At 43.5% G+C, this 15,398-nt stretch overlaps 1 protein-coding gene across 1 annotated transcript in view; it reads right to left on the bottom strand.

Moving 5' to 3' along the window:
• The window catches only part of CDH4 (cadherin 4), a 420,515-nt gene that overhangs the window by 8,006 nt on the left and 397,111 nt on the right, over positions 1-15,398 (bottom strand). The window contains exons 9-13 of the mRNA XM_085241473.1: positions 12,138-12,323; positions 7,362-7,615; positions 5,137-5,279; positions 1,752-1,985; positions 740-973 (exon numbers count right to left, since the gene is read on the bottom strand). Coding sequence (XP_085097599.1) covers positions 740-973; positions 1,752-1,985; positions 5,137-5,279; positions 7,362-7,615; positions 12,138-12,323 — 1,051 coding nt within the window. The remainder of the gene's footprint in view (positions 1-739; positions 974-1,751; positions 1,986-5,136; positions 5,280-7,361; positions 7,616-12,137; positions 12,324-15,398) is intronic.

The following is a 15,398-nucleotide window of genomic DNA, read 5'->3' as shown; positions in this document are numbered from 1 at the left end:
TTGAAGTTATAATGATATCATTTTTATTTTAAAATGTGTGCACACATGGTTGTTGGCAATGCTCATGAAAATCCAGGACTAATGGCATTGCTGGGCAACTGAGATGGCTGTAGCTCTGTTATCTTACGTCACCCCCAGCCTGAGTGCTCCCCCAAACTGGAGGTCCTTCCTCTGCAAACACTCAAAACTGACCTTGGTTCTCCAGTCCATTGCAATTTTACAAACACTAAGATTAACTAGCATTGCTTTTTTCTCTTTGGATTGCGAATTGCAGCTGTGCACTGGCTCTGTCAAGGGCCAGATAGACTCTCATAACCAGTGCATCGGGAACTGGGAACCAGTACATCCACAGCCACACAGGGACAGGCAGTGACCCCAGAGCTGTGGAGCACTCTGCTATAGGATTTGAGACAAGTCATCCAACAACTTTTCTGCAAAACACGGAGAATCATATCATACTCACCTACAGGATGTTGTCAGATGTAATGAGTATTTGTAAAGCTACTGGAAGCCTTAAAAAGGAACGTCTGAAGTGTGCAGCCCATGCTTGTCCTGCTGACATTGCAGTAAAGAAGATTTGGCATACACGCCAGTCACCACCCACAGCCCAAAGCTCACGGCTCAGTCCTTTGCACAGAACTCGTATGGCTCATTAGGAAATAAAGCATTTAATGAGACAAACGGGAGTTTGGTGGGAAACGTGACATCCCTCAGTGGTGTCACCCCCTGCGGTACTCACTTAGTAAGATAATGATGCAGATCAGGATGGCGATGATGGCTCCCGTGCCCAGTCCTGCAGCAGCCACCGCCCCAATGGTGGTACAGTCACCGTTCTCGTCACATGGGCACACCTTCACTTTGATGATGGATGTGTTGTACAAGGGGGGGTTTCCTGAGTCCGTCACGATGATTGGCACATCGTACACACCGGCTTCCAGGTACATGATCCGTAAACTAAGCTGGGCGTAATCACCTGGAGCGACCGAGGCAGACAAATGTGTGGTAGACACGGACAGCCGTGGTTCACAAAGCCATGCCCACCCTCTTTGGGGGATTTGGGAAGCCCAAACCCCATCCCTGACTTGCTCAGTTGTGTTAATCCTTCTCAAGTTCCCTCCCATTGGGTTCCAGAGCTGTGGGCCTGAGCCTCAAACGACACAGGCAAAGGCCTCTCAGTGATAGGGACCAGCTATGAAGGCAAAACCAGCCTTCGGGCTCCATGATATTTTCAGTCCTCTGCTGAAACTACTACTAATCAGAGGAGCAATTAGGGCCAATTGTGGTTGCATGCTGCAATATAAAAATCCTTCACATACTGGTAATCTTCACACTTACCTAGCCCTCCTGGTTCTATGGTAAATTAAAAGGCTTCCTTTATGCTATTATGGTCAGAGAAATGAACATTGATCCTGATTGTGGCTTATGACAATTACACTGGAACATAAGGAAGACTGATAATAGCTTTTTTCCCCTTGGCCATTATGGATGATTTATACTCTGTTCAGTACTGATAACCATTCATAATTATGAACTGCATTAAAAAAAGCCAAGTGCCAAGGCTCTTAGAGTTATGCCGCAGGTCTGATACAAATCATTTCTGATTAACTATCTTGTCTATAATGTCAGCCATAATGTGCTTTAAAAAATAAAAATCAGATAAAAAAGTCGGAAAGTTTGGAAGTTTGAAACTGCACGTGGCCTCATTAGTGAATCAGAGTCCAAATGTCCTTAGGATTGCCTGCCCCATTTACCATTCAGTCGTGTTATGGTCCAGTTCTTTCTCACCGCAGATGGCACACTTGGCAGCTCAAAGACAAAGGGCCCAACGTTTGGATCGATGTCAGCATCTGCGGCTGTTATATTGATGACATTCAGGTTCGGCTTTTCACAGATCTGTGCTTCCTTTGGCAGGAGCTCAGGAGCATTATCGTTGATGTCGATTAGGTAGATCTGCAGAGTGCCAGTGCCGCTGGCTGGGGGTATACCTGAACAGAACAAGAACCGATGCCCATCACTTGGGAAGCAGAAGATATGATACTGTGGACCATCCCCACTCTGCCTCCCAATTTCAATAAACCAGGATTTTCTCCCTCCCTTCTTGGACCTTACTAGGGACATACTGCACATTCACGGTCCCTTGCTTTAAGAGGCATTATTAAAACTTCCCCAAGCCTCATAATGGTGCTGTTTTTCACTCCTGCAGAATGTGGAGGTTCAGCTCTGCAGATTTGTAGCCTACAGCAATGTCTTTAGTCAAATTCTAAAAATACAAGGAGGTGATGCCAGGCTGTTAGTACAAATTCTGGTAACTGCTGTTCTGAAGAGGAAAAACCATCTGAAAAGATAGCTAAAAGGAGGAAGAAAAGGGCTTGGAAGGAAAAAATAAATAAATGGAGTAATCCTTTGGTTAGCATTTACTGTAGCACCAGCTAGCCAGTCTGTAGATTTGTAGACTATTACATTGCTCCAAAGAAAGCCCAACTCTATAACCCATTCCACAGTCAGTCCAAGCTTGAGTGAAGGGTCCTTGCTCAAAGTCTACAGTGAGAGCCAATCATCACCAAATGCAAGGGGCTGCTCCTAATTCATGGCAGCAACAATATGTCCCAACGTACAGTTCTTCAGCCTCTCCCCATTTGTCGCAGCCATCAGGGGTGCCACAGCACAGCAGCCTTGGTCCTCCAGCCTCTTGCTGATGATGAGCCATGTTTGTCTGACTGTGACCCAGCTACACAAAGTAATGCCCAGCTTCCCCACATATAGCATGGTATTTTTAATTTCTCCCCCCATGCACACATCCAACAGCTCTGTTCAGGCTTGCCTGCTGCTTCCCTTCTCAGGTAGCTTTGCTTCAGCAATTCTTTATTAAGTTTACATTCTGGATACAAAACTACACAAACCTTCCCCTCACTAGCATTTCAGGTGTTGCTTCCATGGGCTTTCCTGCCTATATTCTTTCCCATTTCTGCTTCTTTTTTTTAAGGGAACCTTAAACTCTGGAGTAACTGAAATAATCCGCAATTGCTTCATGTACAAATGCAATTTTTTTGTGGGTATTGCGGTATTACTGTGTTCAGGTTCCTGGTATTTTTGGTTCTTTGTGCACCTGAGTGCAGTTTAGCAGTAGGCTCAGGAAAAATGGAAATTGAAATTTTCATATCTGAGTATTGCAAACCATGCAAAATTTCATATAATTTCAGCAGTCTTATATGGAGAAAGCAGAGGTGTGCACAGAGCAGGTGATGCTCTACAAGGGATCCTTAGACTTTATACCCAGGAGATGTAAACTAGCACAGCACAACTGACTTCAGTGGAGAAATGGATCCATTGCTCAAGTTAAGATTGAAATAGCAATAAGAGTATTAAAAAAAAAGAAAAAGAAAAAGAGGGGAACGTGCAACTGCTGCATCTACATTTAACTGCTGTATTCCAAGGAGTATTTGGCTAAACTACTTCTTTATAATATATTGAAAATAGCAACAAGAAATTAAGGAAATGAGATGCTGCTACTTCAAGAAAGAGAAATCCCCACCAAAAAACCCCAACCCAGAAGCTTTTACTGATGAGTACATGATATCAGAGAAGGTGGAACTTGGGGGAAATATGAAGAGTCTATTAGTCTAGATGAAAATTTTGATGTTATCCTAAGCAATCTAGACAGAATTTTAAATAAGATGTTGCTTTATGTGTGTTTTAACATCTGCAATAGACCAGTGATAGATTAATTTTTCAGAATAGAGAGATTTATCCAGGTCCTAACTTTCTGAGCTGCTGAATGATGGATGTGGAGGTTCTGATGCATTGCAGCATCAGCACCAAAGCCAAGAGAAGGGGTTAACTTCAGATCATGTTGTACTAAGTGCCCTGGATTTGCAAGGTCAGATGGAGAGGATTAGTTTGATGGGTTCATGCTGTACCACTGCTTCTGAGTATAGCCTTAGCCAGCTCATTTGACTCATTTTGCCCTGGGAATCTTGCAGATAAATGCTGCTAGAACTCCTTGGGCTGTTTTGGATTTTACTGCCCTGGCTGCCTTCACAGAGGGGAAGCTTGGGATGTGTCAGTGCAGGTGGCCCTACCACTGATGGCACAAAGCAGGGGCAAAATTGGCTGCATGGTATTTCTGCTTAGCATTCAAACTCTTCAAGTCTGCCTTGTTCCTATGACCCAATGACTGAAGTGAAACTGGAAAACCCGCAGCAAACAAGTTTTCCTTAGCCCTGCAAGCATCACCATATCTACTTATGACAGACATGGCACTGTTCAGCCTAAAGGACAAGAAGAGTTAATGCAGAAATCATCCTGAGAGCACCTACCGTGTCTAAGCAATATACCAAGTCTCAACTGAATTCTGTTGCTCAAGTGTTGGTCGGGTTTGATGCGAGCATCCAGCACCCCACAGGGGGAAAGTGAGGGTGGGAGAGGGGAAGAAGACTTTTGCTTGCCCAGGGAAGCTGCAGCAGCAGCAACGGAGCTGACCTAGAGTGAGTCTGGCACTGAGGTTCACAGCGCTCATTTGGCTGAAAGCACCGTGTGATCTTTAATGAGTAGAGGAGGGCAAGCCTTGATTTCTCTGTGAGAAGATCTGTGCTGGCTTCAGTAACTTTGATAATAAAGTGCACCAGGATCCAGATGCTCTGATGGTGGCTGGTCATCTCAGAAATCATAACGGACAGAGATTAGCTCTGATGACGGACAGACACCTTTCATGAAGGCCATCACAATTCAATTGAGTTTTAATACCCTCCTGCCATCCCCTGCAATTATTTCTGGTTTCCTGATGGAAGGCTTCCTGGATGCTCTGATCAGTGCCTTTGGGACAATTACCAGGACCGGTGTGTTCAGCAGCCCTTGGAAATCACATCCCTTTGATATTTTTTTAAGTTCAGGCTACACCGCTACAGTGAACTCCCCAAATCGATTTTCCATTTGCCCTCCCTTTCCCTTAATAACACTCTCTGTATACTGTGCACATTTAATTTACTCCAGCAATTTCCCATCCCACTTTCACATTTTTGACCATAAAAACCTGGGAAAAAGATAACTTATACTGACAACTCTGTCAGGGCATCATTTCTCTTAATGCATCACATTAGAGTCTTATTGAAGCATGAACAATGTGAAGCCTGGGCTCACCATTGTCAGCCGCCAAGAATGTGGCCTCGTAGACATTATTCTTAATGTAGTCTGACTCTCGATCAAGGACAGCAGCAGTAGTGATCTGACCATTTGTGGCATTAATGTTCAGCCAGTTTGCAGGATCTGACAGCTTAGAGTATCTACAGAGAAAGGAAATAAATACATGGCAGTCTTTTCACTGACATATCCTTAATATTGCTTGAAATAAGGTTTTTCTGGACTCCTGACCCATGATTCAAAGGACCTTTGGATAAGCGGTTTTGTTTACAAACAAAATACTAATTGAGTAGCTGGTTTTTGACCTCTACAATTATTCAATTTTTCTTTTTCTTTCCTTTTTAAGGTTTTTTTTTTTTTTTCTTTCCCCCCCCCCCTATTAAGTGCCATTTACATGTCAGCTTTCTGCAACTGGGAGCACCTTAGCCCAAGAATTCTGCAGCCAAGAGGAAATGAGGTATGCAATGACCACTGCATACGTATGCCTGATCTAGGGGCAGATTTCTGCTCTCTCCTGTTATGTTGCCCTTCCTAAACTAGCTCATGCTCGGGCAGGTTCCCGAGTACTAGGTCAACTCATCCCCAGTCTGTTCAGGCCTTATACGGCCAGCCATGAACATGGTTTGCTCTGGGCAAAGGTTTTCCATGTTCTCCAGACTTTTTCACCTGCTTGTTTTCTTGCTTCTATTCTTTTCCTGGCTACAGATTTCTGCCTCTGTTTTATAGAGCTTGAGTTGTGGTTAAACTGTAAGCTAATAAATGGCCATGCTATAAAACACTGAAATGAGCAAACAAAAGCTGAGCTTATTTCATGGGGAACTCAGACCTGCTGACAGTTTGATATCAATTTTTTTTTGTGTGTGTGTGTCTTGAAATACACAAACAGGAGAACTTCTGGCTGCTGGTGAATATTCCTTTCCAGAAATGGGCTGCCTGAAGCTGAAACTCAAAGCAAAACTTGAGCTGTGTGAATCCATGTGAGCAGAAAAGCAACGCCACAGTTTCACAAGCCCCTGCCAAAGGAAAGAATTACATTTTATGGAGCTAGACCCTTTGGGATGTTTTCATTTCTTTTTAATATCATCGCTGTGAGTCTCTTGCCCTTGCACAGCTAAATGACCAGGGATCCAGCCTGGCCTTGTGAATGTGTCTGTGGCTAATGAGGATAACCTGAGGTGTGACATCGGCCATGCCAAGCTGTGCCTGCATGGAGATGCTCCCGCTTTCTTATCTCATATTTATAAAACCTCACTTTATTAAAGACTATTTGGAGACAGGCTTTGAAAACATTGTGCAAGGCTACAGCAGCTGGATCAGCTCTCTGAGAACTGCTCACCATGGATTCATAAGCTTAGCTTTTAGGGTATCTTTTTTCCTAATTTACCATTGTCAGTGGTGAAGGAAGAAAAGATACCTTTGCATGGCTACAGGACCGTAACAACACCCCACTGCTTCATTGGCATCAGGCTACCCTGAAGAAAAGGCAGTAAGAGAGATTGTACCTGTGCTGGGAAGCAAAGTGCTCTGAGATTCACAGAATGTGTGACCTGGGAGCCCCAGGGAAAAGTACTTTCGATGTTCTTATTTACAGTAAGCCTTAGAAACTCTGCACAGGCACTGTGTGACCACATGAAGGGCTCAGCAGAGCCAGTCCTCCCTAAAAAATGGCAGATGTTGTTTCTGGGGATGAAAGCATTCAGCCACAAACAAACTGCTCTCTCCTCTAAAGAACCAACCTTGCTACGCATGTCAGGGAAACAAAGGCCCTTCAAAGGCCAATATTTCAAAATGAATAGAAGAAAAACTGGCTTGTTAGTTTGGAGGGTCTCTCTCCTTAGCAGTTGCAATACCTGTCTAAAGACAACAAGAACAAGGCAGTGAATAAACAATCATTCTCTAGACCAGACAGTGCTGCGCCAGGTGAAATACTGCACACTCCTCACACAAAATGTCAGCACTGATGGAGGTTTATGCGGCCTCTGCTGTGGTTACACAGAGTGCTTGCGCTTTGCCAAAAACACCACAGTCCTTACAGACTGGTAGCAAAAAAGAAAATTCTGTGGGATTTATCAGCTCTGGTAAATCTGCAAGCACCCAACAGAGGCTGCAAGAACCCACCAGGTCTTGCACTGCTACCACATCCGTTAGCTCATGAATTAGACTTCAGCTGCTGCTGAAATTCCCCATGCAGACCCGAGCTCCAACCTTTCTGCCTGCTCTCCCACCTTACTGCCTGCTGCATGAAGCGATCGGGATCTACAGCTGAAAAGGTCGTGAGGACCGTCCCTGTGGGCACGCCTTCCTCCAGCCTGATTAGCTTGTGGTTTGTTGGGAAGTACGGCGCTTCGTTGACATCCGTAACTGAAATGGTGACTCCTGCTGTCGACTGGAAGGACATCTGGATTCCACTGGCCAGGGGTGCTTGGTTGGATACCATCACTGTCAGCATGAATGCTCTGTTCATCTCGTAGTCGACTGCCTGAAACAAACAAGCAAGCAAGAATAGAGCCAAGCAGGGAATAAATCCTACCTTCTGTCTGAAAGCTGCAAGATCTAGAAGACAGATAACATCAAAGTCATTGCCTCATCTCATTTCCTTCTGAGCACAGTTCTTCTGAAGGGGTAAATCCAGACTGGCTTCTGTCCACCAAGGATTTGGCCTTCCAGTATTTTGAGGGCCAAATAGTTAAAAAAAAAAAAAACAAAGTAAAAATTGCAGCCGCCAGAAAGGATTTGCCCTGTATTTGCTTCCAATGCTAAGCAGTTTCCAAAACAGCAACTGCCAGTGTTAGTTTAGCAATGAATGAACAAACCCACCGAGGGTTTGCTGTAAATGCAACAGGCAGATCCTGCTCAGAACTGTTCTATTTGCACTCAAAGCTGCTGACTGAGTAACCAGGGCAGCCTGTGTGGATCCACGAGCCTGAAGTGCTCTCACTTTTCCTCTTTAATAACATCATAAGCAAAGGTTCAGCCTCAAGGAACAGTGCCTGGTCAGCTCTGTAGGTTGGTAGTCTGTGTTCTTGCACAGATCTTTCTTGGGTGGTCATAGGTCTCTGTGAACATGCATGTGAAGATGCCGTGTCTGAGGAGCCAGAAGGAGTGAAGGGCCTTTGCTGGCACAACTGACCAAACAGCAGCAATATAACAGTTTCCTATCCATCCCACTAATTATTATGAGGGAAGTTGCTAATCATCTGCCAGGGAGTCTTGAGTTATGCAAGATCACACCTCTGCTTGTTAAACAGTCCTTTGCTGCAATGTATGAATGTAGAAGTGTAACCATTCTTGCTCACAGCTCAGTGCTGAGTCGCATGGTGTAAAATGCCACAGCTCCATTGACTTTGGTATAGCCATACAGATTAACATCAGCCAGAGCTGGCTTCCGTGGTCTGTTTAAAATGTAGTAGTCAGGAGAGAAATCAAATCAGAGGAGACTACAACAGAGAAACAAATTTCAGGGGCAAAAGGTAAAAGAGTGGAATCTCTATTCAACTGAAGTGCAAATGCTCCTACTGCTAAATGGTTTCCTGACAGACAGAGCCAACATTTAATAAATAAAAGGAAGCACAAAGATTCCCAGTACACCCACTAGCATTGACTCACCGACTTCTGCCGCATTCAAAATAGATGGATGGTAAAAGTTCTCATTTAAACACTATTTGAGGCCTCAAAACAATTTGACTAATACATTTCCTCAACACGCACCTATAATTCATGTTCCTTCATTCTGAACTTTTTCATATGCTGCCTGTTTGCAAGCCTTGTCATGGACAGGAGCACCTGGTTCCTGCAGGAGCTCCCATTGCTGGGTCTGATGCAGGAATGGGTTCCTTGTTTGATGGTGCATTGGACGTACATTGACTGCACACAGATCTATTGGATGTGGGTTCTTTAAATCTTTTTTATATTTTTTTCCTTAAAATTTGTTGAGCTACTCACTCACCTGCTGTGTTTCTTTCCTGGGAGCTCTATGACCAGGGATGCAGAAACACAGCACAGGGACAGGACAGGATTCACCCCATAACACCCATCCCTCAGGCTGTCCCAGAGTCACGTTTTTGTCTCTGGAACACCTGCCTACAGATCCTACACGTTCCCCTCCTTCAAGAGCACCTCCTGCCCAAATGCAGCCGAGTTAAGCCGTGAGCTTGCCATGTGTCCCTCTTTACTCAAGGTACTTTTAACTAAAGAGAACAAACTTGCCTTATGTTATTGTTGAAGCAAATAATAACTGCAGCTTCAGAAGCATCCCCATTATAAATTCACAGCTCTGATCCATGCAGAGTTTATAATAACATTTCACTCAGCCAGCTGCCACAGGGCAGCCACTGCTGCTCCTGGAGATTGTCTCCAGACTCTGCAATGTCTCAGCTGTGTGAGAAGTTACTCTCTCTCCTTGATCAAGGTTTCCTTTGAAGATTAGGGTCTAGTTATGGAAATGGTTTGGAACAGGCACGAACAGAAAAAGGAAATGTTATGCTTTTGGTGATCCGGCTGGAGCAGCAGATGCAGCTTTGCTGAGAGCAGCTGCAGAATGGCCATAGTGAGCTCCATCTGAACTCCAAAGGGGCTTCTGGTTTGGATTCTCTAAAGCATCCCCTTCTCTTCACTGTCTGTGATTGCTATAGCCCAGATGCAAACCCCTTTCCTTGCAGTGCTGGGGAGATATGTATAACCAGCCTAAAGAGTCACATGAAAAATCCAGCTGTGTAGGGTCTGTACATAAAAGGTTCATTACTTGAATTAATTTGTTACCTGTGTTTTCAACTTATACCAGGGATTAAACTAGCAAGTGCCTGCTCTTGCACTATGAAGAACAAGTGCTAACTGGCCACCCAGTTTGGTGCTCATACATTCCCCTAACCTTTAAGCATATTCATTTATTAACCAAGAACAAAATTTTTCAAAGAAAGTGGAATCCTAAGAGCCTTTCCTTCTTCACCATGAAAATTTAATCACAAGAAATTTCACTCGTTCTCCTTGCTGAAAATACACCAAAAAGCCTCGCAGGCTTGATAAGGGTAAGCAACTCAGGGCACCCAGGAGGATAAGGTAAGGTTATATACGGAAGACATTCAGTGCAATTTCAAGCTTTGAGCTCAGCTTGACAAGATAGGATTTTCATGTGGTTCTTTGCATTGTGATCACTGTGGGTTACACAGCAGTGGAAAGTCAACACCAGCATCTATGGGGTCTTGACAAATCTGCCCCGCTTTTTGCTTGCGTGTTCTGAATAAAGGATGGTTCATTATGCAAAAATCTTTGCATAGCAGCAATGATCTTGTAAATCCCTGCTCTTCACTCTGACATGGCTTTAAACTACAGTCATGACGCTTCACTAGATTAAGAATAAGAGCTCCTCCCTTGCTTTCAGTCAGAGTGCTGGTATTTGAATTTCAGACCGACTGTCGATATGAACACAAGTTAAATAGTTCCATTTTACTTTGTGGAATGTTTTCTGTTTAGGCAGAAAATATAGACGTATGCATATAGGTATGCTTAAATGCATAAACGTGTCCATACACATGTGCATCTAGAGCTACTACTAAGCTTGAAGAGGTTGAGCAGAACTGCACAAGATAAGGCTGTCAAATGTCATTACAGAGCAATAAAGGGTGATAAATACAAGGACCCTGCTGAAATATCATCTAGCAGGTAAGATGATGTCTTCCTTAAACTTTCAGCAAAGTGGCATCTGCAGACACACACGCATAGCCCAGGGCCACAGAACAGGACGAGCTTGCAAGCTCACATGCTCCTACCAGCATTAACTCATTGCCATTCCTCTGGTGTCATTTTTTTTCTAATATCCAAACCGTCAGTACTAAGAACGACTGCAACTTATTAGCTATGAGGGAGTGGGGCTCTTTTTTTTTCAACACGGAGTTATTCCTTAATCAGCTTGCTCTTTAAACACAAGTGCTCCATCGTAAGTAGTTGATTAAAACTTTTTGTTCAAGCAGGCCAGACTTCTCAGAAGTCTTTGTTCATCCCAGCACATATTATCCACTTCAGATGCAGTGCACAGTGCGTGCAGTGCAAGCTCCCACAGATCACAGCAGCCTATTCATGATGCCTTCATTTTTGTGGCAGTCAGTGGGAGCATCCATAGGCATCTTTTCCGGGAAGAGATTTAGTGAATGCTGAATGAATGAACCCAGTAGTTTCTGACTGTATGTAATTACTGCAGGAGCATTCATTGCCTGGGCTGCTGGTCTCAGGGAGTGGGGAGTGAACTCTCAAGGAATGATAGAGGCACGTTCTCTGGAGGCAAGAAGGGAAACAGAATTTGACACTTGTAAAGACCTGGAAGGTTTGGGCTCTCCTAATGTTGACGGCAAAGTATACAGGAAAGAAGAGATAGTGAAAATTTACAGTCTTATTTCTCAGAATCACTGGACAAGATCCACTGATGATCTAACACATGGAGCAGCCTTCACTTAGGATGTGATTCACACTGTGTATTTATTGCTTGATTGTAGGAAAAGGAAAATTTCTGCAACCATTTTTTACTAAGCAACTCAGAGGAAAATCTCTCTTCTTTCCTTCTGTTACTAGGAAATTCATTCCTCCTGAAATCTCTCCTGCACTTCTTGCAGATCAGTTGGCTGATCTCCTGCAGTGAAATGCCATCCCCTATTCACAGACTCAGAAAGAAGAAGGTGCAGCCTCTGCCCGAGGCACCAGGCAGGGCAGGACTGGGCAGTCCTGATACCAGCCCCATTGCCAGAGCTCAAAAGGATCAGGTCAGGCTCTGATGCAGGCAGCTGCCCTTGGCATGTGAGAGTTTATGAGAGCTTACAGTGGGAGAAACTCAGAATCATAGGCATAGTAAAAGTATTCAGGACACTCACACAGCGAGTGGGGAAACAGCAGATTGAAGCACTCATATTCCCAGGCAGAGAAGGCATGAAATAACTGCAGTCTTTGGGCAATCCTTTCAGCCTTAGTGAGCTTAAAGAGTAAGAAATACGGCTTTACTTTGGCTTCCCACTTACCTTGACCACAGTTACCATGCCCTCATTGGTGACAGGGTCTGTCCGGATGGTGAAGTGGCCAGAGGGGTCCCCGCTGATGATGCGGTAGATGGCATTCCAGTTGGGAGAGTGAGGCTGGTCCCGGTCCATCACTGTCAAATTTGCAACAACAACCTCCACTCTGTTCTCAGGAACTTCCCCCGAATACTGCAAATAAAACACGGGAACAGTCACAGACTTTTGGTTCTCATGGCTATGTCGTCTCTCCCTTTAAGCAGCACACAGACACAGACCTCAGTCCCATGGAGAGGACCACCTTGTGAGTGACTTGTCCTTTTCTCATTTCTGCTGTTCAAATTTCCCCAAGCCCTTTGAAGCCCAGATTCACTTTTTGGCCCAAACGAGAGGAAAGTGACTCTCACCCACCCACTGCCCACATATCAGCAAGTGTTCGAGGAAAACCAGAAATGTTCCTTATGCTCTCATTCATTGGAGCAATCAGACAGTTAATGTCAACAGCAGGTAAAAATGGCAAATTAAAATATGCTATTTTTATGATGACTACATCCCTTTAAAATAAGGTATTTTGCCTCCCTCAAATTTCAGTGATAGCATTTTATTGCATCTTCAGAGAATTTCTTTCTTTTGTGCACTTGATTTGATTTTGTCTCATTATTTAAAGCGTTTCTTGTGATTTTGCCACTGCCCTTCCTGGTGCTTAATGCTCTCATTTAGCACTGATTTTCGTGGAGCACGTCCAGTTCAGGCATATCCTGATGCATTAGCTGCATTCTCTCTGCTTTCCAGGCCTTGATTTATCATATGGCTGATCAGGGATCCTGGCCTCTGAAAACTTCCAGTATTTGGAGCTCAGAAGCTGCCAGTAAGACACATTCCCAAATTTTCAAATGTGCTCATCTCTCAACACTGCCTATTATCAGCACTTGCAAATCAACACTCTGATTGACATATGGCAAATTAAACACTGGAGAAATGATAGGAGCTGGCTCTGAGTCTGCAAGTGAAAGCCTGGCCCCAGACTGCAGGAGCAGAGCACTCTGAAAATCTGACCTTTGGTGTGCACAAATGCCAGGTTATGTAAATGATAATAAATCATTCCTTTGTTAGCACAAGAATCCCTTCTCAGTACTAACCCATACACATCCATCGGTGCCCTTCAGTGTGCTTATGTTTACTGTATATTATTCCACTACTGCCAGCAAAAATATTCAATCTGCCCTATGTTAATGTAGATTTAAATTTGCTCTTTAGTAGTATCTTGAATGGCATTTCGCCCTCTTTTCTGGTACGCACCTGTCCTAAACAAGTCTTCATTAGTGAATGCAGATGGCATCTCTTTCCAGCCATGCTGAGTGGTGGGGAAGAACAGTGGGAAGCTGAGAGAGGATTCTAGTTCCAGCACATGTTATAGATCTTTTCTCTTTATTTCCCACAGTTTCACTCGTTCTTTACACATTCTCTTGCTCAATTTGAAATCTCTGTGGCACACAGCTTAAACAGGGGAAATATCATATGGAAATTTATCAAAAGCCTTTTGAAAAATCCATTAGATTATGTCATATGTACACTCCTATTACCAATTTTGTCTGAAACCTGCTCAAAAGAACTCAAGGAGATTACTTTAGCAGGATCGTCTCTTACTAAATCCATGCTAGTTATCGCCTATTACATTACGTTAATGTTGTATGGCATGCCAGCAATGACGAGCTGATGAGCTCCCACTCTTTTCGAGTAGATGACAGCACTGCTAACATCACAGGATCTAATCTGTTGCAATTTCGAAGGATTTAAGCACGTTGTGCATCTATTGCCAATCTCTGACCTTGGACCACAGTTTTTGCCTGCTACCACCAGGCTTATGCCATGCAAAACCAAACAGAATTAAGAGAAAGCTATCAACTGTACTTAAGACATTGACGAGGACCAGTCTTCCAGGCTGCTTAGCACTTTTAGCAGATCATAATCCAGGTGTTGCCAATGATTTGGCTACGTGGGCAAATACCACACAACTGCCAACAGATGTTACAGTAGCTTTTCTAAAAGCCATGACAACGTTTGCTCTTGGCCTTCAGCAATATAGTTTACAATAAGGCATATTTTTAAAATAGGATGTATATCAAAAATCTTGAGTACACAAACACATCTCAATGTAAAGCCTGAAGGAGGATCATAATCTTTCAGGAAGCTTTCCATTAGGGTAAAACTCAACGTGCTCAGCAGATACTGAACAATCCAGGAGTTGACATCTACTAGGCATATCTGGGAAATGATTTAGTCCTGTGCAGCTCTAAGAGTAGATATTGTCCATATGTTTAGATAGGCACGTATTTTCCTGATAAGAACAATAACTACACTAGAATCAAAGGACCCATCTGAAGCTGTGCAAGTGAAGAGGCAAATATTAGAGGGCTGCACCTCTAAGATGAGAAGAACTTTTATAACCTTTGGATCAGCAGCCACTGGGAATCAAAAACATAGCTCATCTTTCCTCCTTCTTATGCTCTCCCACAATCAGTAGTGTAAATAAGTGCTGTTACATGCATTGCCCACAGTTGTCTTTACTTCTAATAAAATTAATAAATGACATAATATGGTATGTGAGAAAGGAACGATGGCAGCTCAGAGCTATGCACACTTCTTTAACATCATTCCCTCCCTACTTGGGAGTAATTCCAGATAGTGAACAATGCTTTCTTTCACTGTGCTGCTTTACAGCATTCCCACTGCTGTACATTTTCTTTCATAAGATTACAATTGATTTTCAAATAAGGAGAAGCATATCTGCTCAAACAAGGTAAAACAATGGGCAACACGAGAGCTGCTAGAGTAAACATAAGATTGATAAAACACTGCTTGACCTATACATGTAGCATTTACTCGTATTCCCTTGTAATTCATTTAGCTTCACTTTCAATTGTTGCATTTGAAGTCCTTAATTTCCAGGGTGCTTTTCTGAGACCATTCAGAAAGACTTCTATGGCTGATTGTTATACACTCCGCTTCCCTTCTGAGATAAGAATTTGTTCTGAACTTGGCGTGTTTTTAAGTTCTTAAATTCTGTACTATCTTTTTTCTCCCTTCTCTCCATAAAAGCATGTGTTGGCAAAAGTCCTTTTCTCATTCCTCTAGAGCTGGCCTGTCTGAAGTCATGTCTTGCTGAAAAGGTAATAATTCATTCTGATATTCTGGTTGCATCAGATTCTACTAAAATTGTTTAATCCCAGAGTTTGTCTTTTGTCTCATCCGGCACTTGACAGCATA

This window comes from Meleagris gallopavo, chromosome 22, assembly GCF_905368555.1.
Source record: "Meleagris gallopavo chromosome 22, MGAL_WU_HG_1.1, whole genome shotgun sequence".
Lineage (NCBI taxonomy): Eukaryota > Metazoa > Chordata > Aves > Galliformes > Phasianidae > Meleagris > Meleagris gallopavo.
This window is presented reverse-complemented; position numbering and strand designations above follow the sequence as displayed.